At 32.7% G+C, this 25747-nt stretch overlaps 2 protein-coding genes across 6 annotated transcripts in view; one reads left to right on the top strand and one right to left on the bottom strand.

Moving 5' to 3' along the window:
* The window catches only part of LOC130442129 (uncharacterized), a 40938-nt gene extending 29314 nt beyond the window's left edge, over window positions 1-11624 (top strand). For 2 of the 5 annotated variants that reach the window (XM_056776193.1, XM_056776194.1), the window contains exons 2-3: window positions 9447-9743; window positions 11236-11624. In XM_056776193.1, coding sequence (XP_056632171.1) covers window positions 9458-9743; window positions 11236-11543 — 594 coding nt within the window. In that variant the 5' untranslated portion in view covers window positions 9447-9457 and the 3' untranslated portion in view covers window positions 11544-11624. Of the gene's footprint in view, window positions 1-4361; window positions 4389-5808; window positions 5898-8675; window positions 9335-9446; window positions 9744-11235 lie in introns of those variants that run through there. The other 3 variants (XM_056776195.1, XM_056776191.1, XM_056776192.1) reach the window with 3 other exon arrangements.
* The window catches only part of LOC130442126 (thyroid receptor-interacting protein 11), a 62503-nt gene that overhangs the window by 27337 nt on the left and 9419 nt on the right, over window positions 1-25747 (bottom strand). The gene's annotated exons all lie outside the window — the stretch shown is intronic.

The following is a 25747-nucleotide window of genomic DNA, read 5'->3' on the forward strand; positions in this document are numbered from 1 at the left end:
TAGGAAAATACACAGGAAGTTGGAACGATGGGCTAGTAAATAGTATAAAATGTATTAGAAAATCCAATTTACATAATATCACAATTAAAAGTAGTGTGCACGTTGTTATAATTTAAATAATGTTTAAATTCGACATTGTTGTACCCCTATAAAAGGAATAATAAAACCACGCTTCACCGTTAACGCGGAATTGCATATGGGCATTGTTATTTCCAAATATAGGTTCGTCTACTTTCAATTTGTATTCAATTTAGTTGAATTCGAGAATGATTCGAAGTCGAAATTTGAACAATACTAGTCTTTCTAAACAAATAAGCTTTTCGAAATAGCAAAAAACAATAATTTGGTCAAATAAACCGTGGAAAGAATATACGAACTGCGTACGCATTATGTTAGATGCCTATGTGCGCAACATATCAGTCGGCGTCCAGCCGCTACAACCTATCCTACCAGTTATATTGGTTAAACCCATAAGAATGTAGTGTACGTAATAAATGGAAGTGCCGTTTCAGCAAGAGAAGGTCCCGAGTATAATTGGTTTCTAAAGTGATTAAAAAAATACGTGGAAACAACCGGAGGTTTCTCTTAGTAGTCTACAAGTTTTATAAACTTCGTTGTTTGAAATTGTTGAACAAAAGCTAAGCTATCACAAATTTCGTTTAAGATAAGTGGCAAAGGTGCTTTCAGATCACCATAAAGTTCGGAAAGTGGAGCTTTTACATTTATTCACCTTCTGGATGGCATAAAACAAAATTATAGTCCATATAAGTTCCTCAAAAAAAACCTCTTCACCAATGAAGATCATGGCGACTTTCCTTTGATATAGATAAAGAACCATTCTAACTGGTTTTCTGGAACGTGGTGTTATAATTTACTCCGAATGGTACGTCGTGCAACTGGAAACAAAGAAAGAGGAAAAGTTGACGTTCACACGATCTCACGTGACAGACCGCAATAGAAAACTCATTAATAATAATTTCCTTCATCTAAACTGTAGTTCCGATCTTGCACCTAGCTAATTAAACAACGCTCCACGTCGACGTGGAGCTATTGATGAATAGTGAAAGGAGGAAGGAATTATCTTCTCCAACACTATAATAATAGCGCCTATCTGTTTAGTGATTAAGTAGAAATGTGAAATTTTGGTCGCTTGTTCTCGTTTAAAAAATATTTTTTTTTGTATTTCATTTTCATATTTCGATTTGAATTTAAAAACGTTCCTCATCTTCTGAATGGAAAATTCGTTAATCTACCACGGAAGTTTCGTATTCACTATAGCTGCCATTGTAGCTTTCAAGCATAACGCGTAGGAATCGCAAAATCGACTTACCAACTGGTGGAATTCTAGATTTCTTCTTTTTCCACCACGGATCATCATAATGAAACTAACAGGAAAAGTTATATGGTAAAGATCGAGCATATATCTCGATACCGAACATGTATTGGACCTCTTTGGTTTAAGATTCTAACTGAAATAAGAGGCAGAACATTGTACGAACCATCCTCCAAGCAACAATTGTTTTTAGAGCGCCAAATTCAAATGTGTTAGCTACTTATAATCTTCTCGAATTTGTAATGAAATATATAATTTAAAACCTATTAATGATAGGTTTTGTTTATTACGCTGCGTTTTCAAAAAATTAATTTCATAACCATATAAATTGGATTTTGTTTTGGAGAAAAGGTTTTAAAGTGAACAGCCTGTTAGTTTTGGTAAATTATCAAGTCACGTGTTGTTTATTGTTTCCTTTTTTTATTAAATATTGAAATATGTATTCCTATTCATACGAAGGTTATTATAGAACTAGTAATATTCACGTAATGGTGAATTTTGATTGCTTGTTATGTATCTAGCATAACTAATTTATGATTTCAAATGTAGCGATAACATGAATAATGATAATATTTTTTTTATAAAAATATATAAAGATCAAAGAAATAGGTCGTAAGTGAATTTTTCGTCAGTTTTAAAAACTAATTTTCAATCAGGACAGGCCTAAAATCAAGTAAATGTTACGTTAGTTTAAATAGATGGATTCACAATTAAAAAAAATGTCTATTGTCATTTTGAAAGTTTTTTTCATAAAAAAAATTTATTATATCTCAATATTTTTACATAGTTTTTCGAAACGTTGTAATATATATTAAAAAGTTCATAAACTACTTGGCAAAGATTCACACAACGTTTCAACTCGCTGCTTTGAACCAATTTATTATAGCAGATCTCGAAGGACTACTAATTCAAGTCTGTCTCAAATTAAATTTCGCGTTGTTATAAAATTGTTGTCTTAAGAAGATTGATAGCAAAACAAATCAAAAACAGAATGGAAGTTGCTTACGATGACTTGTGTCTATCATTTTCAACAATTCAAAGTTGTTTTGTTGGGCAAAAAATCATTAAAAAATGACCCATTTACGGGAGGTCCTGGGTCGGTGACCCCTCAAGAAAACATTAAATGTTCTAAGTCACCGGCGCCTAAAAACGAAACAAACTACAGTACAGACTGGTATTTCCGAGGATCCTACATGAGCATTTAAATTTGAAGTGGTACCAAGGCAAAAGAAAGTAAAGGTCACGAAAAGCACCAAAAAAGTGATGGCTTCGATATTTTCATACTGCATACTTTTCATCCTTTTGAATTTAAGGAATCAAATACAACCATAAACGAGGCAGAATCAGCCGAGGTGTGAGGTTGCCTCATGACAATGCTCCAGTCCACATTACTTTGCTTTCCAAGACTTCACAGAGATTTAACACCCACCTTATAGCCCTGATCTGGCCCCGTCCACCTATTTCTAGATAACAAAGCTGAAGGCTGAGTTAAGAGGTAAAATATTTAACAGCGACGATTGTATTAAACAGGCGGTGTACGAACATTTTGACTCTAAAGATGCATCATATTTTTTAGTGATAAGCTCTAGTCGGTTGCTCTGAAAAGTGTGTGGAAATATATTGAAAAATAATCACAGTTTTTTTTTTATTTATGACTATTCTTGCTTTAGTATACTCAACATTCATAGGACGCACGACGTACCCTTTTTTGTTATCAATTTGTTTTGATTACGCGATATTTTTATGATTACCGCAAAATTTTTAATGTCATATATCATAATTAAAGTTAGAATTCAAAAAAAAATAGAATAAGTGAATTTGAAAAGCTTTTTGGAAAAAGTTACTTTCTATTGCCAAAGTCCCAAAAAACACGTGTAGGGCTTGAAACAAAAACTCTCTCTGTCTATCCTCATATCCCTTTCTCAACTTTGGTTTCACTACAAAAAAAGATGTACAAAAAATAAAACTTTATATTAGTTATTGTGATTAGTGTCGAAGAATATTTTAAATTTGAATTATTTCACACTGTAATTGTTTTAAACGACGTTGCATCTGGTTTAATATCTCTTGAATGTACATTTTTATTTGTGATATTCTAGATAATAATGCGCAATTAATTATTCCGTTTAATAAGAATATCTCACTACTTTTCAATAAATAAAAACAGAATTTGACCATCTTTTTAAAAACTCAACAAACAACAACAAATAAATGAAACGATAAATTTTGGAAAATGGAATAATCGATTACTATCAAGTGAAAAAGTAAACTTTGTAAATATAAATAATTGACTCATAGTTCAAATATTTTTCTTGCTGATGCTAATTCAAAATAAATTGCGGTTGGACAATCGATCATGAATGTTTACCAATATTACTTCCAAGTAAGGTTATTAACATCTGACGTGCAATTTTGTTAATTTTATACAATAAAAAATGAAAAAAATAGCTTTACAGTAAAAAAAAGAAATAAATACATAATTTATAGTTGAAAAGTTATATTTTCCAATAGCAATTCATCTCTTTTGAAGCTTAAGTGAATGACAAAAAGCAAAGTTAGTTTTAAAATGTCATACAATGCAATACAAAACAGTAATTTCATGCCAAAAAATATCTTTCACATGATTCTTATTTTAGAAGTATTTTTTTTAAGTATAATTTATCTTAAAATTACCAAAACGACAAATGTACACAATATCCTGTGGGAATAAACGAATTTGGTTGTAATGTATGTATGTATTTTTTTTTAAATATTACATCAACAAAAAATATTAGTGTGTAGTTTTATCACCTAAGTTTGACATCATTAGTCTCGAAATGTATGAGACTAAATTTTACTTTAGTGTAAAATGGTTTTGTATCCCCTCAAAATATTTATGTCGATTAGTGTTTCCCAACACACTCGAATTTTTGTATTTTCACTTTGTATATAGATCCAATATGACACAGCGCATGTTCGGCGCGCGTCGAAAGGACAAAATCGAATCTAATATCCTTCAAACATCCTCCGAAGGTCTTTTTGAGTGTAAGCTCGAATTTTTAGTGATTCTGACACAGTATGTATTCATAGTAGATGGAAATGTTTTTGTAGTTATCATTTGAATTCTCATTGAATTAAATATATTAATAATAATGTATAGATTAGATATATTTAAAAATTTTTAGAAATTTGTTGACAAAAGGTATTGTTTTTGTAGTGAGGTGGTTTTAAATTTAAAAATTTAACACTGCGAGTTTTGGACAATCTGGAATATTGGCTAGAAAATTTATTGAAACCTTTTTTAACATATAAAAAATTACGAAAAATAGAGATGAAATAAGTTGTTTGAAAATAACATTTTGAAAACTACAAACAATTGCGGATTTAATAGGATATTTTCTATACAAAAGGCAATTATTTAAATTTACTGCTAAAAATAGACCTCGTTTATGTAAATTTAGTTATTTTTTTTTAATAATGAATATCAATTCAGAAATTTTGGAAAAATACGATGGATTTTCATCACTCGAATTTCCTCCTGCTGGATACAAATCGTAAAGTGAATTTTTCAATAAGCTAGAACAGAAGAGGGCAACTTTTTGGCAAATATGAGCCACAAAGTGAAAAATAGACATTTTTTTGTGTAAGTACTGTAAATGATTAAAAATGCTTCTTTTAGTATTTGAGACTTCAGAAATGATCAAACATTATCATTACAAGTTTCTTTAAAGTTTAAATCTATTTAAAACATCATTTAATAAATAAAAAGTTAATTAGAAATGTGGTCCTTGAACTGGTAATAAATATTATTCTTTAAAATATTTTTATTAAACATACTAGTGCCCGCAATATCGAAACAAAAAAATTATTAATATAATTTTCATAAAGAATTCGGAAACTGGAATTATAAATCGTGCAACGTTGCGTGCTCCAGATCGAAAAATGTACTCTAGATTCATTAATTATTTCAAGCGTCATTACCAAGTGAAGACATTTAAGTTCCAGACGAAAATTATGAATTTTTATTAAGTAAAGCAACTGATTTAAATGAAAGACAAAGACATCAAATCAAGTTATAGTGAGATATTGTTGCCAGGTTAAAACATCATGATTTTCATAACAGATCGCTCGTTTTTGGATTTATGAATGAATTGTCTATATTATGTCTATTTTAGTTGGATGTCTTTGATTTCTTTTCAAATTATATTGGGAAGTTATAAATAATTCGTGTCCATATGTCGTCTTAATTCGAATATTTTTATGCATCTGACTAATTTCATTTTTAGTTTGTTATAATATGGAAAAACATTTGATAAAAATTATTAAATTGCTTCGCATATTCGAAAATTACATATATATCACTTCAGAAAAGATTCCAGTTAAAACCATATTTTTTTTTTGTTAGTATTGATTATTTTTACTTAACAGTTGATTGAAAATGTTAACATAAACATTGATAAGTTTCGGATTAAATACGAGTGTAGTTCATCGTCTTTAATCAGTTATAATTTAATAATTCAATTAAATATCAAGTATCCTTATTAATGTTTCAACGAAATGAAGCTGGAAATTACTTATACCTTTGGTAAGCTAGAAATAAAATATATTTTTCATGAAAGATACAGTACAACAAAAAAAGTGAACGATTTGTGTATATTTATATTTCATTCAATTTAGAAGATTTTTCTTAAAAAATGTTAATCGTCGGTAGTTACTAAGATACATAGGCAAGAAGAAGAATAAAGTTAATAGAAGAATAAGAATAGGTAGAAAGAGAAAATATAACAAGTATATCTATACAGGCATACTAAGAATTACACTTGAAACATCTCCAGTAGAAGCGACAATTTAGGCAGCGGTAGAACGAAAAAATATAACAGAAACTATTGAAAAATTCTTAGCCTACTATAGAACCAAACAAAATTTCAATGTCAAAATATGTTATTACTCCACATATTCTCCTCTTAATTGGATACATTTATTAACGCAAAGTCTCCAGACCTTTCAAAAAAACCTTTCCAGACATCCACAGCTTTTATTACCTCCTCGTTGCAAGAAAATTTACTACCTTTTTTCCAGTTAAGGAAAGAGATGTGGTGGTGTTCTAGTAATTCAAACCCTAAATCACGAATTTTTTTGCAGGGGCGTTGTCCTGCAAAAACAAAACATCTTTGGATAGCTTTCCGCGTCTTTTCTCTATAATTTTTCCCCATAGAGTGGTCAGTAATGTCGAAAATCCATAAAATCAATTATGATTACTCCATGGCAATCCCAAAAAACTGAAGCAAGGACTTTTCCAACAGATTTTTGGACACGAAACTTCTTAGGTCTTGGAGAACCAGAGTGTTGCCATTCCATCGATTGTTGCTTTGTTTTTGGATCGTAGAAATCATCAAGTCTCATCCATAGTAACAATTCGGTTTAAGTCTACATCGTTTTCAAATCGAGCACAGATCGAACACGATGCTTCTACCCTTGCTCGCTTTTGGTCAACATTAAAACATCTGAGGATCCATTTTGCGGCAACTTTTCCTATGACCATATGATGAACGCGTTCGTATGAAATATTCAGTACCTCTAAACCCTTTTAAATACAGGGTTTGATACTGATATTGAAGATACGTGGTGAACAAGCAAATATTAAAATCTATCCACGAACCTTTACGCGATAAAATTTACAGTATTGTCAATTAATAAAGGTTTTTTTCTTTCTTTGTTAAAATTTTAAAACCTCGCTTGTCTAAAGCGGATCATTAGTCGCACGGCAATAAACTCTAAATAGCTGTTACTGGAATGGGCGTTTTTTGCATAAAACTGTCATAGTTTGTGTTCAGAAAAAGCTCAAATAAAACCATTCCATTGTTTATTGTTACCATTGTTATACTTTGGTTCAACCTTGTCTCAAAACACTTGCCATAAATAGAATTTCCCCATATTGTAAAAATTTATTATCCGTTCTCTGACTTCTGACTATGAGTCATGATAAACATGGTTATATTTTTATTTTGTTGAACAGCAACACGGCGTTTTATTGAAAAGTAATTTGGAAAATCATAATTATATTTATGTTTGTGCTTATTTATAAAAACTTACTTATTATCTGACCAAATTTATTTGATCAAAATGCCCGCTCCACACTCTCCACGATGATGTACGTGCGAAAGTTGGGACGGAGCCGATCGTGTGTGAATATAGAATGAATCGAGAGTGTGAAGTCTATCTCGCCACTAGTCGTGTCTAGAGCCTCTAGAAATTAGTGCCTCGCGAGGGTCTGAATCGCAAATTCTATGATATTCTACAGAATACGAGGGGAGTTTGACATAAGAGTGGATAATTTGAACATGGATAACACTATGATAATTATATTGTCAAAATTTTAAAAAATTTGACAGTTTTAATAGTCATATAAAGACAAATAATATTTTTTTGTTGAATTGATATGAGGAAAAAAGAAATTAGAATGTTAATTAAATATTTTTCACGTAAAAAACGATTGAAGAAACGTAGAGAAGGATACGTAAATATTCATAAATAGTCATTCTTAAGAAGTTAGTTAAACGACAAATTTTGATATTTTTGTTTATCAATACTATTTGGGTTAAATAAATGTTCTGATGTCCAACGTCAAATCGTCTACGGATCAATAGAAGTATGTCACAATTCATTATATTACTGGTAATTTAATAATTCTTATTTCATTTATTATAAACAACATAAGAATATTGATTTTATTTTTTAGATAGCGTTTCATTCAAAGGCTTATGTTTACATCTAATTTTTAAAGCACACTTAACTCATAACTATCATTATTTAAGTAAATATTAATACTCGGTATTGTATAAATCAAATATTGGTGAAAATATGACTTTGAAAATATTATATATATATATATTATTAACGTAGTAAATATGACAGATAACGAGCCTAAAAAAGGATTATAATCGAATGGTTTCGATAAAATGTAATTTTACGTCACGTGATTCCAAGTCAGATTAATTGTTTTTATTTCAAGACTAACACCATTGTCTCATTAAACCAGGTGTTCTAACCCTCATAATTCATTGTTTACGAGCCACAATAAAAAAAAGAATGATTACCAGCCATTTGAATAATCGCTCAAAAAAAGGTCGTGACGATTGTTGCAAAGTTGAAAAATTTAATCATTGTGCTTCAAAAGACGTCTATAAGCTCGTGACAGGCGAAGCTAAACAATAATCGACTGTGTGGGTCTTTCAAGACCAATCCAACAAAAGTTGTTCAAGCACGAAGCACTTAGAAACAAATGGACATGTCGCCACTGTTCCATTAAAACAACGTAGAACTGTCGATTCTGAAGAATGGTACACCAGCATTTGTTTGCTAGAAGTGCTTAAAAAAATCAGGGAAACCAATCGCAAACAGTTAAAACATCGTATCGATGGATCTTCCGCCGTTTGGCACCCAATGATTTCTACTTATTCCCGCAGATTAAAAATAAATTGCGAGAAGTAGAAAACATTTTCCGACAATTGTTCAAACGAATGCAAAAGTTAATGTTTCATATATCTGTGAACAACTCAAATCGTATTGGTATGACAACACGTTCTGAGTACGTTCACCATTAAATATGTCAAACTTTATGATGTCAATGTCAGATTTGACATATTCAAATCAGTCTTGCCATATCTCAAAACTTAAGTAGCATCCCTTTTACAAATATAAATTCTTTTCGACACAGCTATACTATAAACGTTTCTTTATTATTCGGGTACCTGGTACATTTTTATTATAATTAATATTTCGCAATTGAACAATTGAATTAACGTATATAAATAATCCGAAATCGGTACTGGAATTGTAGTGGGGACAACTGGATATCACGTATATGGTAGTGGGGACACGTGTTAGCGTCAGGTTCTAGGCGTATTGCACGTTTCTATTAGTTGCCAAAATTGAGACAACTGGTGTAAATCGACTTGAAGAATCAACAGACAGGAAAACAAAACTTTGGTCAATAGAATCATAAATCTATGGTCTCTTTTGGTAAAAATTTTCTCTACATATCTAATTGATTAAAAATGAAAAAGATTCTTTATTCTATGATATATATACCGCTAATGTAGTAATTTTATCATATGTCATTTTGTTTTTAAAGCTTTGACGAAGATGACGGCCGTTATTCGCCCCCTAATAATATGCGGACCATCGGGGGTAGGAAAAAGTACGCTGGTTGCGAAAATTTTGGAAGAATATCCCGAAAAATTTGGTTTTTCCGTCAGCCACACGACGCGGAAACCTAGACCGGGTGAAAAAGACGGCGTTCATTACCATTTCACTACGGTAGAAAAAATGAAAAATGCCATAGCCGATGGCAATTTTATAGAAAGTGCAGTATTCAGTGGAAATATGTACGGTACCAGTAAAATGGCCGTACAAGAAATTGCCAATAATGGTAAGAAATATATCTAATCTTTACTTATTTCAACATTCTTCTTTATTCTTAAATTTATATTCTTATCAACATTTTTATTCAAATTTTAGCCAGGAAAACATATATAGTCATCGAAATGAATTTTTTTGTGTACTTTGACATATTTGTTCGAATTGGTACTATTTTCGTCATTTTTTTCCTATTTAGTGGTTCTCAAACCCCAACTATTCCATTTTTCATACAGTTCGCTCTCCTTACCATTATATACAGTTAAAGAAACCAAGGAAAAGTTACGTAAATATTATCCTAAAAATGCTTAATATCCGCAACCATCATTTAAGAATGAAACTTTAATACGATCCGTGTCCTTATACTCACCGTCGAGCTAAAGAACGTGAGATCGCTAATGAAGTATATATTTAAACCAAATTCGTATATAATATGAGAGAGAAAAGATCGTTGGTCCTGGCACAGGACAAATTTTCCTTTGCAAAACAAGAGAAGTTATGGTTGTTTTTATGGCAGCGAAAACTGACTTCGCAACCAAACACCTTTTGAAGTTATAGAGTGAATTAATTGTAGAGATACTAAAAAAGAACTTCCGAAAGTTATTGTTTGGTTTGAAAGATTTATAAACTTCGCTATACGGTAGTATGGTATTCGCGCGCTAATTTTCTAACCGACTCTGTTGTCCTTATTACCAATCTTTTTGCTCTTTTTCGAGTAAAAATCCTTCTATTTCTTCTTCTCATTCGACTACAGCCCAGTAAATGCTTTCGCGTAAAATATGTCATCATCATCATCACCATGCCGTCCAATCTCTTGGATTATGGTTAAAGATTTGAGCGTCTACATATCCCTTTATTAGGGTGAATTATTCTTGTTATAGTTTTGTGTTTTGGTCCTGGCTTCATTTGTCAGCTTTCTGCATTATTTTCTGTTGTTGTATTCGTCTTTCCATTCTCCTATTTCTAGGATTCTGGTATCTTATTCAATTTGGTTTCTCCAGGTAGTTCTTGGTCTGCCTCTAAGCCACAGAGATTATCCAATGTGTTATCCTCCTCACCATTTCTGTAGGTTCCCTTCTCATGATGTGTTCTACCCAATTTAGTCTTTGTGCTTCTATACACCTCATTTTTCTTCTCTCCTCATCTCCTGTAATATGTGGATCGAGTATAGTTCTCAGTTTTTTTCTCTCGATTATCTTCAGATCTAAATTTATGATTTTTCTTATTTCCAACTTATTTTAATGCAAGTGATATAAAAAAGATCTTTGGATGTCCATTATCCATTTTAAGATAAAATACGTTCTCTTCAACTTTTGGTTGAAATCGTCTTATATCTTTAAATTGGACAAAATTTTTGTTAATAGATCCTCACTTTGAAAATAAATTATACAACTGCTCTACGTTAATGTCTGTAAAGAACAATTGAATAAATAGAGAGTTGTGACCTCTGCGACGTGCTTTTCAACAAAATTGTCTAATGGCATTTATAATATTGTTTGCTTCAGGCAAAGTATGTATTTTGGACATCGACGTCCAAGGTGTGAAGCAAATAAAATGTACAGATTTGAACGCGTGGAGTATTTTCGTAAAACCGCCTAGTTTAGATGCACTTAAAGAACGATTATTGTCTCGAAAGACGGAAACTGAGGAAAGTTTACAGAAGAGGTTAGGAATCGCCGAAGAAGAAATAAAATACGGGATAACGCCGGGTAATTTCGATTTGGTTATAGTCAATGACGATTTCGAAAGGGCTTACAAGGAATTCAAAGATTTTATTGTTAATAACGTTTTAGTATTCAGATGTAATGTATAACGCGCTTATATTAATCAGTATCATTCCTGTTTATATATATATATAAATATCTATATTAATACATAAATCGTTTAAGCTTGATTGCGTTTATTTTTATTTAAACCTCCTCTTCACCATACTAATACGAAGATAAATATACCAACTTCACTTTTTTCTTATTTATAAATATGTTAAATAAACAAAAAAGATTACAAAAAATTTCAGTGTACCAACGAATTGCTGTATTGGACGACAGCTAAACTGATTTGGAGGACTAGACTCTAGAACTTCCTCAAATTTTTCGTAGTTTGATCAGGAAGTGGATAATGGAATCAAAAATCTTAAAATATGGTCAAAAAATACGAAAACCACAGCTCAAAAAAACATTCTGAAAAATATATAATCAAAATAACCAAATATAATTATTTTCAGCGATAATAAAAATATTAACATTGATGGTTTAAATTATTCTAGCCATGAGAAAAAAAAATTGTCAACAGGGTCGCAATGGGGTAGCAATTTTGAAGAGTTTATTGGAAAGATAGAAAATAGTTTTTGGGCAAGTTAAAGCGACGATTCATACTGCACGCTCCACTAATCAATGATTTAAGAACTTCGGAATCAACATTTTGAATTGGACAACCCTTAGTCCGAATTTCAATCCAACGAATAATTTGTGGGGAATAAGATTTAAGGAAATCCACCACCTTCAGAAGCTAGAAATCCAAAATATTGATAAGGTGAAATAAGAAGGTTGAGAAAAAATACAGGAGAAAACGTTTATCTTATAAGTAAGAAATACTGTTGGAGGTGATAAAAAATAACAGTTCTCATTATTGAAGTGAATTTACGTAGTGCGATCCATGCGTTCTCGAAGTGCGTTCGAAAATGCACCTTTCAGTGACAAATCTCAACAAGCTTTAGACAAAATAAATCTCACGAAGTCACGCCACTGCTTATCGCAGACTGTCAAGCAGGAATATTTCAAAGAAATTGTGTACTGACAGCTTCGATCAATAGAAATGCATTTATTTTTATGATTCGATGTTTTCATTGGTAAACAATGGAGATGATGAGTCCACGTGGACTGACGGTTTGTTAGATGTTTACCGAATTTTATACGGGGAGTAAACGTTATTTTTCATTTCTTAAGTTGGTATGAGTGCCGTGCGTATTTATGAAATGATTATTGATCCTGGCATAACTGTTTTCTGCAATTGATATTGGATGAACTTAGTTATTTGTGTTAAAAAACTATCAGACGATAAGTTTACCGTTACAATTTTTGGGCAACATTATTTATCATTGCAAAAATGGGGAATATTTTTAATATATTTCAAAAAATCTACCTCAAGGAACAAATAAAAACCGTTAAATTATTACCCCAGTTTCTATTCTTGCAAATATTGACCGAACATTATTCTCTTCATTTACAGCACAATCAGCAGGTGTTGTTTACATATACATATATATGCGTTGATAGTAAAGAGGGGCATTTTTATGTGGGTTCAGTTTCAGTTCGTCGAATTGTAATGGTACGTTACAGCGATAAAGTATATGTATTGTACCGAGTTACACATTTTATGTATGTATCAGTGACGTACCTAAATTTAAATTAAATTATAACACCTGTACGTAAAATCAGAGTTTTTTTCTACCGACGCATCGCTTCCGCACGTACAAAACGAAGAATTTCTCACGCAGTAATTAATTTGATAACTTTCAGTTCATACGTCAACAGCCATATTCAAATTACGCGCTGCGGGCGGTTTTATAACCTCCAAAAATTATATTTTTATGTGAAGTACACAATTTTAAGAAAGTATTATTTCTCCCAAACAATACTAGATGGCCCTAAAATCTATTTTCTGGGATCTACCCAGTGTTCATTCAATCCATTCGTGTGAATCACTCATGAAAGTCTACCAACTTTTACAGAGTATTGTATGAAATACAGTTTTTTTTGCTTTAATAAGACTACGTGCCGTAAAATAAAATAAAATTTGTATACTTATTTGACTACTTTAAAAATTTGCCAAAAAATTATGGAATTATGTTTATTTTTTATTAGAAACGATAAAAATTCTGTTACAATCTGATAATTATATCATTTGGCAACACTGTTGTGTAGAAGCATTCTTCTGTCTCACTTATTCATACTTGATCAGTTGTCCTCAGGCGTTGCTACTGTAATGGGGAGATAAGCAACTGCAGTGGGAGAAGCTCCATCCCCTGAAAGTTATAATGCTGTCAGGGATGCCAGATCTCATGATTTATCGTGGAATCTCACGATTTTATGTTCAATCTCCCGAGTTCACGATATATGTTCTTATTCTAACGATGATTTATTTTTGAAAATATACATGTATCACCCATAATACTCTACTGATATATATACATAAAAACAAAACTAAAAATATCTAATTATCTGTACAAGAAGAGAAATGAAGCTGTCGTTAAGATGTGTGTAAATATTTTCTGAAAAGTGATTCCGATTCGGAGATTCTAAATGGATTTATAATATCTCTTTTTTATTATAAAAAACAGTTAATATTTTGTTAACTCAACGTGTACTTATCAATAGACTGTTGATGCCTAAACAAAAAACTATAGGCTGAAAGGCTAAACCCTTTACAGCGCTGTTAGATACCGCGGCAAATTGAGGTATCAATCAGAAAAGATAATAAGTGATAGATGTAGACGTGTCTCTGTGAATATCAAATTGTAAATTGCCAGAAATCCTAGACGAAGTAGATGTATCTCTGAAAAGCGGCCGTTTTGCTTAGAGAAATGAGTTACGTCCAAACTACTTAGGTTTTTGTTTCACTTTTGAGATACGTTTTATATTTCTGGCACTTTAAGTGCACAATACGGGCGAGATTCGACTATTTAGCTAAGGAAATGGATTAAACACAACTCAAAGTGTCCTAATATGAAACAATAAGAAATTCGGTGAAATTTGATATACGTCTGTTTGGCTTAAGAGGGCAGTATATTACTTAAATACCATTCCTTTATTAGGTACTAGCTGACCCGACAGATTTGGTACTGCATCAATCGATAAATGAAATAACTAAACTATTGTATAAAAACAAATAAAACGAATCATTTTTTTAAACAAATAAAAGAATGCGTATTACTGAATAACTGGCTGTTCATAAGGCTTCAATTTGATGTTGACAGACAAGCTCAGTTATGATTGTCCATGCGGGAAACTCCAAGTTGATTCCGTCTTGCGATTTATTTATGGTCATCGCAAAGGCCAGACGTACCGGAAATTGTAAACGTTTAAAATCGAATAGTGAATCCGTTGGAATCATCGGTATACACGGAATCAAGACGGGATAAAAATTGATCTTACTTGTGAGGTGGTAATCCAGGCAATTCCAATGAATGTAAAAACTCCGTGGGATAGTTGACTAGGTTCATTCTGGTTTATAACGTTGAAGGAAACCAACTGTCCCGGAAGAAAATTTTGAACCGTCGCATAGAGATCCTCAACGTCTTTATTTTTCGCTGATTAAACTCGTCTTTTGAGTCTGTTGTGTGACAGAAATCTATGGTGAATTCGATCGAGGTCTCCACTGAAATTTGATTATTTCAAATGTCTAGCAACTGCTTCGCAAACACATTTGCAGTTTCATCTTGTTGCGAAAATACTCGCATATTAGCAGTAAAGTGTCACTATCACAAAAGATCAAAAAAAAACAAGAGCACATAACTTGAAATGTCACAAAGGATCACCGAAGGTCACTCACAAAGATAGAAGGATGCACTGTTGGTCTGAAGTAGATAGTTTTTCAATTTTATTTTGTGTTAAAGTTTTAGATAATTTTCGTAAAAGTAAGTCACCAAATATCAAACCAAAATAAACGTTCATTAATATGTCGAAAATTCTATTTTTTATTTATTATTTTTAGTTTGAATGAGTCTTAAAAATTTTTTCTCGGTTGTGAATTTTTTACGATTATGAACTTCTATTGACATCTTGGTGAGGTTGAAGTCGGAAACGTTTCAGATAATCCTCGTATATATAATTAGAAATTTCATTAATTTTAGCATCTTTATTATTGACTCGTATATATCTTATTTAATAACAAATTTTAAGTAGGTGAGAATGTACATAGGTCATTTAACAACAATCTCGACTAATAAATTATGTTTATTTGGCAATTAATACATATCCCAACATACCATGTTCAATGTTAAATTTAATAATTAAGACGTGGAAGTTAAATATTTATATAGAAATGAATATGCGTCTGGTTTCCAGGCACGCATTCGCACAATATTACCAGTATATGCGTTCCTTAGAAATATACTGAAAGCAGTAAAGAAAAAGTTTGTCCTCAACAATCTCTTTAATCTTATTAACATTAGTTCACCTAAGAAAGTCATTTTGAGTGCTTGTTCTGACTGAGAAATTTTTAATAATCAAGGTTAGCTAAATTGGAGTTGACTCATTGAGTCGGCTCCTTTTTCCACAGTTGTTTCCGTTCTTTTTTATCTTGTGTCTTTTGTTTTATATCCTACCATATTATTCCTTGTTTTGTCCCTCCTATATTCATTTATTATTTTTAGATCCTCGTTGGTCCTCTTTTTGTAAATTCGTGTTTCAAACCATCTCAGCTGTCCTTCGATTTTGTTTTAAATCGGTTTCAAGTTAAATTTCACTTTTATAATGTTATTCCTTAATTTTGTCGTACCTAGTTTTGTCACAACTCTCAATCTGTACTCTGTAATTTGCTTTTTTGTTTCCGTGTAAGCGTCCATATTTTTCTTTTGGTATAATGTGTCTTCTCCTTTCGGCTCATTATAATCATCTTTGTCTTGTCTTTGGTCATTTTTACTACGTCATCCGGAGTTTTAATATCTTTCTCTTCTGCGATTGGTTTTCCTGATTTTTTCGAACACTTCTGGTAAACAAATGCTGGTGTACCATTCTTCAGAATCGACAGTGGCGACATGACCATTTGCTTCGAAGTGCTTCGTGCGCAAACAACTTTTGTTGGATTTGACTCGTCGAGATAGACCCATACAGTAGATTTTTGTTTAGTTCATATGCACACGAGCTTTTTTTGATTGATTGTCGACGCCGTTCATGCGATTTTTTTCGTTTTTTTTTGTCCAATTACAGTTGTAGAATCATATTTTCACCTGCAGTATACGGATGTCTTACCAAACAAAATTGTGAGATTGAACAATTACATTTTTTTTACAAAGAAAAGAAGAATATTTCTTTTTTAGAATTCTATACACATCTAAAAGATATCAATAATAATTTTCCGCCTTTTCAAACATCTATTTTTCACTGATTAATATTGTAAAAAAAAGTTCGTCGCCGTTACATCTATAATTGCATACGCGAAATTGAAATTCTTGGTTTTGTTATCAATCGGCGATTTTTATTCAGCAAAATAACCAACGAGTACGTGCTCGAAAGCGTCTAACGTTGCATTCATCTCTATTTTTCATATCGCCGTTTCCTTCTGTTTAAAAACGGCAATAAAAACATATTCTAGACGTACAAATATATTGTCGATCGTTAAAACTGCATGCGTTACTCGTTTCACGTCCTACCCGTCCAACTGTACCGTTTTTACATCTTTTTTTTATATATTACACAATAATTTAATCAATTATGAGTAACCGAAATTTCAAATTCGTGTTTTACGATAAAGAGAAGGTATTAAATCCATTACCAAACCTGACATTTTAACCCATAATACGTAATTTCTTATTTCTGAGTCCTTTTTTTATTTATTTTTGTTACTTTTAGTTTTTTATTTTGATTAAAGCAGTTTTTATTTCATTGGTTTCACCAGTATGTTTGTATCTTAATTTTTTGCGTCGATTTTGCCTCACTTTGAGCGATCAGATTTAATTTAAATTATGTCATAGACTGACGACAATGCATTGAATCGATAAAAATATTTGATTATTTTCCTTTTGTATCCATAAGAATAATAATGATAGAGTTAGTTGGCGAGCTACTTAACCACGAGATCCCAGATTTAGGAAATCGAAATGCAACCATCAACACATCTGTTCTTACCCAGATCTAGTGCTTACCCGTTAGAACCTTCACTAGTTGATCTATCCTAGAGACGCATGCAACACATATCTCCAAAAGTCTTGGCCCCCCTTAGTTTATTTTAATTTGAGGATTTTTTGTTTGCAAATACTTGTTTATCTTATCATACAAATAAAAACAATTACAAAGCAAAAACTTGTATTCGTGTAAAAATAAGCAGAATTTTGTAAAATAAATCCGAAAAAAAAAACAAAATGAAATCTTTTTTTAAGAAAAAAATGTGAATACTGAAAATAACATAACTTAATAACTTGTGTATCCACCTCTTCTTGTAATTAATTCTCCAACGCGTCTTGGCATGCTTCGAATTAGCTCATCAATAATATTATTGGGCATATTGTTCCACTCTTCTTGAACATCTGCAGTTAGGTCCCGGAGAGTTAAAGGGGGGTTTGCTCTATTGGATATTGCTCTGCCAAGATAATCCCATACATGTTCGATGGGATTCATGTCTGGCCAGTTTAATCTTTGGATATTTCCCTCTTGTAGCATATTCTGTATAATGTTTTGAGCGTATATGGCACCGGTCATTATTCGCTCAATAAGAAGAAGTGAAGTGCGGCGACCATACATTATACCTCCCCCCCCCCCAAAAAAACATAACTGATCCACCTTGATAAGGGACAACGCCTCTTGCGAAAATTAGTCGCGTTCGTCTACCTGGGCCTCTCCATATTCTTTCCCGGTGACTATCACTCTGTAGGCCAAATCGTGACTCGTCAGAAAATAAGACGTTGCGCCATTGGGGTAAAAACCAATTCCGATGCTTTTCGGTCCATTGGCGACGTTCAGCTCTATGTCGAGGTAGAAGTCTAGGTACCCTTAAAGGTCTTCTTGTCCTGAGATTTAAAGAATGTAACCTCCTTCTTATGGTACTTTTCGAAATTACTCTTCGGTAGGTATGCAAAAAATGACTTCGACGGGCTGTTACCGTTATTCTTCGAGTGAAATTAGCCATATACTGATCTTCCATCTCAGAAGTCATTCTAGGTCGACCAGAAACCGGCCATCGCGCAACGCCACCAGTTTCTTGAAAAAGGACCACTACCAGCCTTATCGAAGTTCGCGGCATATTTAAACGCCTAGCAATCTTATGATTTGAGAAACCCTCTTGGTGTAGGGCCACAATTCTTGCTCGATCAAATTGAGAAATCGGATTTCCTGATATCTTAAGACAAACTTCAACGAATATTTTTTATACACACTACAATTCAAAACTGACTTCTTTTACAAAATTCTGAATATTTTCATACGAAAACAAGTTTTTGCTTCCTAATTGCTTTTATTTGTATGATATGATAAGAAGGTATTTGTAAACAAAAAATGCTGAATTTAAAAAAAAATGTGACAAATATACAAGGGGAGCCAAGACTTTTGGAGGTGTGTGTATACTTCAGTCACCTAAATAATAGACGCATCGAAATAACAACGATCCATTTTACCATACAAAGCCATTTCTACCTTATTAATGAAATGGAGCAAAATTCAGTTGGAAATGGGGCAAATATCAATTTGAAACTCCAGTTTGTTTTATCAGATTTGATTTTACATGATTTTACATGAAATTAATACACTATTAATTAAGGGTTGAAGTTTTTCTGATGCGACACAAAAATCCAAAAATTTCATGTACAAGATAATGTTTCATTATTACTCAAATGATCCATCCTGTATTGGTTTTGTACGACTCACAAAGATTTAATACTTTATCATTTTATGTATAAAATAAAAACAAAACTTACGAATTGATTTTCATAGAAAATAACTTTGACTCTAGTACCATGTGTCGGGGGTTGTCTGAAGAGAAACAAGACCTTTTTTCCCACAATCATTTTTATTTTTCAACCTAGTCTCCTATAAATGGCGAATCAACGTTCAATTAACAATTCAAATATTGAAGAAAACAATTATATACAATATTAATTAAATAAATTAATTAAATATTTACTGCGAGGCAAATGCCGACGAAAAACTTGAGTAAATACAGAATATAAAATTAATCTATATACCCCGCGCGTGTCTGTTCTGTAGGAGCACCGTAGCTCCGCTAGAGGGTCTCGTTCAAGACGAGCTGAAAGACCGCGTGAACAATTGATTCATCAATGTTTGAATCGTAAGTAAGAAATATACGTAATGAGTATCATAAAACAGGGTAGAAGGTAAAGGGACGTAGTTATTTTGGTTTTCCCTGAAACGCGCTATCGGAGTGGATTAGGTTAATCGCATGCCGTTAGGAAATTAATTTGTAATTCCAATAAAAGGAGAAACTTTGCAATTACCTGGTTCAGGCGTTGATCAAGATCATTGAGTAAAATGGTCGGGGAAAAGGTCGAAGGATGAAAGGGGCTCACAGTCCGCCTCGAAATAGACATTTACGTATGCAATAACGTCCTTGTCTGATGAAAATAACTCCCATTGCAAGTGAAACTTCAAGGTTAGGAACAGGAAAAAGTCGTGAGGGTTCAGATCTGGTGAATACGGTGATTGGCCACCAATACGAAGAACGATATTTCTCTCTTACCTTAATCGACTACATTGTCTAGCTCCTCTTTCATATGCGCAGGCATTTCGCTCTTTCGAAAAAAAAAGACAGCTCGGTAATCAATTTCTTCTATTTTCAGAAAAATCTAAACAACGACTCACTCACCAAGATGGTTGAAATTTTAATAAGAGTCCCTCAATCAAGTGATTAGGAAGAGTTTATATGTTAATAGGAAGTATTTCATATAGTATATATAAAGATATTTATATGAATTTAATTTCCAATGTGTGACTAATTTATTTTATGAACGATTGAAGCGTTTACATCTTTTTTTACGACTTTGGTATATGTCTGTTTAAAGACAGCGCGTCAACATTATAGTTAATTGCACTCGAAAATACTTAAGTTAATGTTCAACACTATTTAAATTGAAAAGAAAATAGTGATCAGTGTTAGAATAAAATAAAACTGAATCGTTTTGCCTGCCAGGAAAACTTGCTACACAAGAGATTCTATTTTTAAAAGCTCTGGACTTTAAACTACATATTTACGATCTTTACAATAAAACGTGGATAAAACAGGTAGAGGAGGCATCTGGCCTTCACTCATGGGCAGTTTAGAATTCATAAAAAGTTCTGATACTAGTTGGAACATGTACATGTTGATGTACATTTAGATTCTAAAAACAATTCCTAGTCTCACAAAAGTCAATCACACATATCTTTTGATTCGTCATATACATATGGAAGTCGACAGACCACACAGTGTCATAAGAAGGGCAGAAAAAAACCGGATAACTCAGTCTTTAGATGTAAAGATTGAGTAAATTTTATAGATAACTGTAAGAAGAAGAGCCCATTTTTGTGCGATATCCGCGCAAAGTTAAGGGAGAAGATTTTTAAGTTCGTGTTTGGTTTTGAATCGCGGATTTTGATCGTCAATGGCATTTTGTATTTTATCTACAGCAAGCTCTATGGGAAATAGCCCAGGCAAGCTGAGTGGAAGTGATAGATTAAGATCTTCATTTTTTATTTCTTCTACAACCTCCTCAGCTCGATAATGATCTCGTATGCATCAATGCGAAGAAATCGAGGCTTACCGCGGCATCAAATTGTATTCCGTCAACTGAATATGGTTAATAAAACAAATTCTTGTACATAATTGTACCTCCTCGAAAGATATGAATTTATTGTAAAGGCGTTAATGGATTTATCCAAATTGGTTATCGTCTACTGTCTGAAAATAATCCATGTTGATGTTCGTATGCCCAAATTATTTGTTTCCTATGCTCAGGTGTCAATGTTCCATTAAAAGCTGCCCAGGTCTCAAATTAACATCATGAAAGTCTTCTTTCAAGGATTCTTCATGTAGCACCCAGTATTTTACCCAGGTAATGATCATCAATTGCGGTCGTCAAACTAGGTCTTCCAGATCTTTGTCTTTCGGCAACAGTTTCAGTTTCCTGGAACCAATTCAGCATCCTCGAAATGACACTTTGGGACATATTTACTCCATTTGCTACATCCTCCTGTGTCGAGTAATCCAAGACTCTTCGATAGTCAACCAAACTACTTAAAAATTTCGTACAGCCGACCAAGATTTTTATACAAAAAAAAATAAGTCATTCTGAACACAGATCTAAAAATTTAAATAACAAAATTCCCAAAAAGAAACACCAAAATAAAAATCAACGATAACGTCATATCTCGAAATAAAACTGTAGATATTATTATTGTAAAAATTGCGATTAGGACAATTAATAGGTGAGTACTTGAAAAAAATGAGTGTTCAAACTATTGTATTTATTCCAAATTACATACTCACACTTATTATTAATAAACGTCACAAAAATGACTTACCTAATGTCACAATCAATTTCCGTTGTCGGTGTTTATTTAAAAAAATTTCTTATCACTATATCGATAAAATTTATAGGAAAAAAACGAGTGAAACGAACAGAAACTAATATAGATTTGAAACATTTGTCGCGAGGTACTACCTTAACGAGTACTTAGAACAATTTGAATGAGTAGCATAAAAAAATTAAGTCGCGCGCGCGGTACCGGCATTGCAGTACTACCTATATCCGATATTGCGCCCTGCGCACACTGACTTAAGTAACACGGCCAGACTAAACTAAGTATTTTTACGTGTTTTATGTGTAGCACCACAAGCGTCGTCTTGGGAACTTTACTCAATTGATACCATAATAAAGTTTGAGATTATTTCTATTTCTTTCGATGTATACTTGAATAACTTAATTTACGATTGCATTTAACTAAGTTACGTTTGTTACATTGTAAAAATGCCGCGAAAATGTTCTAATAACCCGCACATTTTGTGTTATGTGTGTGGAGAATTGACTTTTACATCTCAGCTTCGAAAATTTACGCCATCAATTGAAAAGAGCGATTTAGACACATATAATTATGTTGTGTATGAGACTCCTATTAGGCTAAACAAAAATCTAGACATTTGGATAGATAGAAAGTTCGTCGTTGTTTAGTAGGTTATACACTGACGAGCAAAAAATTGAGGTTACCTTAAAATTTTCATGTTCTTTGAAATTTTACGTTTTCAGATAGTATCCGCAAACTTTTCTTGGTTTAAATGATTTATTCTGAAAAAGAAATTCAACATTTTGTTGTTAGGGAAGATATGGAACGAACAAAATAAAAAAACTTGACACTAATAACGTGTATTCCCTCTTCTTGCATTGATGACTGCTTAAAGTTGGCGAGGCATACTTTGAATTAAGTTGCTGATCACATTCTGGTCGATGTTATCCTATTTCTGCAACAGCAATCTTCTCAGCTCCTGGGCAATTCTTGGTGCTGGTGTGTGTCTGCGGATCAGTCGTCCGAACTCGTCCCAGACATGTTCTATGGGATTCATGTCTGGACTGCGGGCTGGCCAGTCAAACCGCCTAATTTCTACCTCATCCAGATACTCCCTGACAATTCTGGCTGTATGTGGTCTCGCATTATATTGCATAAAAATATCACGTTCCCCCATAGTCACCATGAAAGGCATAACATGGTCTTCTAGAACCTCCGTAATGTACCTGTGGGAGGTTAGAGAGCCATTTTCTATGAAGACCAACTCTGTACGAGCTTGTGCAGTGATTCCCGTGAATCATAACTGACCCACCGCCAAATGGAAGACGCTCGTCAATGCAAACTTCAGCATATCTTTGCCCAGGTCTTTTTCACACTCGTCGACTTTCATCTGACCCAGTAAGGCAAAAACGCGACTCATCTGAGAACAATACCCAGCTCCAGTCATCATCATTCCAATGAACGTGATCTCTGGCAAATGTCAATTTTGCAGTCCGATGATGACGTTGCAACAGGGGACCTGTAGCCATTTTTCTGCATGACAGTCCAGCAGCAAGCAGCATGAAGTATTCTTCTAACGGTCCTTTCACTAACGTTGACATTTCTCACTTCTTCCAACTGATTTCGCAGGGAAATCGCAGTAGCTGTCCTATTCCACCAAAAAACGGTCATCTCGTTGAGTAGTAACTCTTTTTCGCCCAGACCCTTGTCTTCTAGTGATCAGGCCAGTCTCCAGAAAGCTCTGGTACACCCTTTGCACACCACTAGCACCAACAATACTTGCAGTTTCACGTTGCCCCTGACCATCTTGTAACAGCGCAACAATTCTTGCCACAACAATCGGATCTAAAGGCATTATGGGCCTGTTAAATCACTAAACTTTGGAATCGTTAGGTTTTACACAAAGAATCGACAGTAAACTAGAATACAGGTAAGGGAAATATGAACGTTCAATTAGCGCAAAGGCACATTTTTCATTAAAGTCGTACTCTAATACATCGAATGACAGCTGTCAAATCTCGGAAACAAAATTTGAAGCCTATTAATCAATATTGACGCAAAAATTATTCGAAATTTCTGAAGTGAACTCAATTTTTTGCTCGCCAGTGTAGATGTGGGAAACTGTTCACGAAAACATAATATTTTAAAATTTTTGAACTAACTAATTTCGTTAAAGATGTTTTTTATTAAATATAATGTATGTTTTCTCAATTATTTTCGTATTTTACAGTCTTTACTATTTGCACTATATCAGTGATCGGCAATCTGCAGCTCGCGAGCCACATGCAGCTTGCGAGACTCATGCGGTTCTTTCGATGTGAAGCATACGCACACGCAAATATTATTGATTTTATCAAAAAAAAAATTGAAAAATCGTTCTGAATCTATTAACGACGATAATGCACCGATTTTATCTGTCAGCAACGCTTTTTTCGACTCCTCGCCCGTGATACAAGTAATCATGATCGTTAGCAGGGTTGCCACGACTACTACAATCGTACTAATTAAATCTATTAGGTTGTTTGTCTTAGAAGATTCACAGATTTTTATTCATTATTCATGTTGTAGGTGATCTATTGATTAATATAATTGTTAAAGTTGTGTCAAATTATATTCTGATAAAGACCGAAAAAGGTAGAAGCGTCACCTTTGTTTTAAAACTACTCTACTATGAAAAGAGGCCTAAAATGAAAAAAAAAACATAAGAAGTGAAATTTATAATAATTATCTAGTTTTTATTTGAATACTTTGTACAAAAATAGCGTGTAAACTTTCTAGATTATCGCTGGTAACTGCTCATAGATTATTAGTTAAATTTAGTAATGACATAGAGAAAATAATGAAAACAACGATAAAATTTTGACTTGCCTTGTTCTAAAAAGTTCACTCGGAAATCGTGTTTCTATTCAAACAACCGTTTCCGTAGATAAGCTCCAAGCAAACATTATATTTCACTAATAAGAACACTCAAATTACTTACAGTATGTCCTACGATTAGTTCACCGATGCATAAAAAACATTACAAAGATTATTAGAAATTATTATAATAGTAATTTGTTCAAATATATCTCTCTAGTGTTCAGTCCAATTCGTGCTATACAGTAAGTGGGTTAGTAACGTTAACGAGATAGAGTTTAAAACAAAAGAACTATGGAAATATAAACCTAACGAAATGAAATAATGATTTATCCACACATCTAAGTTCCAGATTCAAGCGATCCGTCGTCTTTATGTCTTTAAACAAAATACGTTTATTCTGGAAACTGCGTCTTTCTTCATTTTTCATATAATTATTATACAACCCCTCGTATTCGTCGCGATATCCCCAGCTATCGCGAACGCTACATTGGGTACTTAGTTGAAAGAAAACAGATGAGAAGAAACGAAAAACGATAACTAAGTGAGAAAAAAACAAAGCTAGCGAATTGAAAAAATATATTTTTCCTATCAAATATCAACGAATAACCTCATCTAACGTAACCCCTTTTTTGGAATCAACTAATGAACGAATAACCACCCTTGTTTTGATAATTGCTCTAAAGTGGGAGCCGGAACGTCGCGAATTTTCAAAATTCCAACTCGGAAACCTTTATATGTATGTATACAAACTAAACTACGTTTAATACCAAAAAATAGGTTAAATTATTGCAAAATTTTGAGTCTAAAAAATAAATTAAAAAAAGTGTAGCTGATAATGGGATTGAAATCAATTCAAAAAAATCATTTAGAAATAAAAAATATGTACAAAATAATATCTTCTAAAAATTCTTGAAAGCCTTTTCTTCAACGATAAGCGATTGGTAGGAAAATT

Source organism: Diorhabda sublineata, chromosome 3 (genome assembly GCF_026230105.1).
Source record: "Diorhabda sublineata isolate icDioSubl1.1 chromosome 3, icDioSubl1.1, whole genome shotgun sequence".
NCBI classification, from domain to species: domain Eukaryota; kingdom Metazoa; phylum Arthropoda; class Insecta; order Coleoptera; family Chrysomelidae; genus Diorhabda; species Diorhabda sublineata.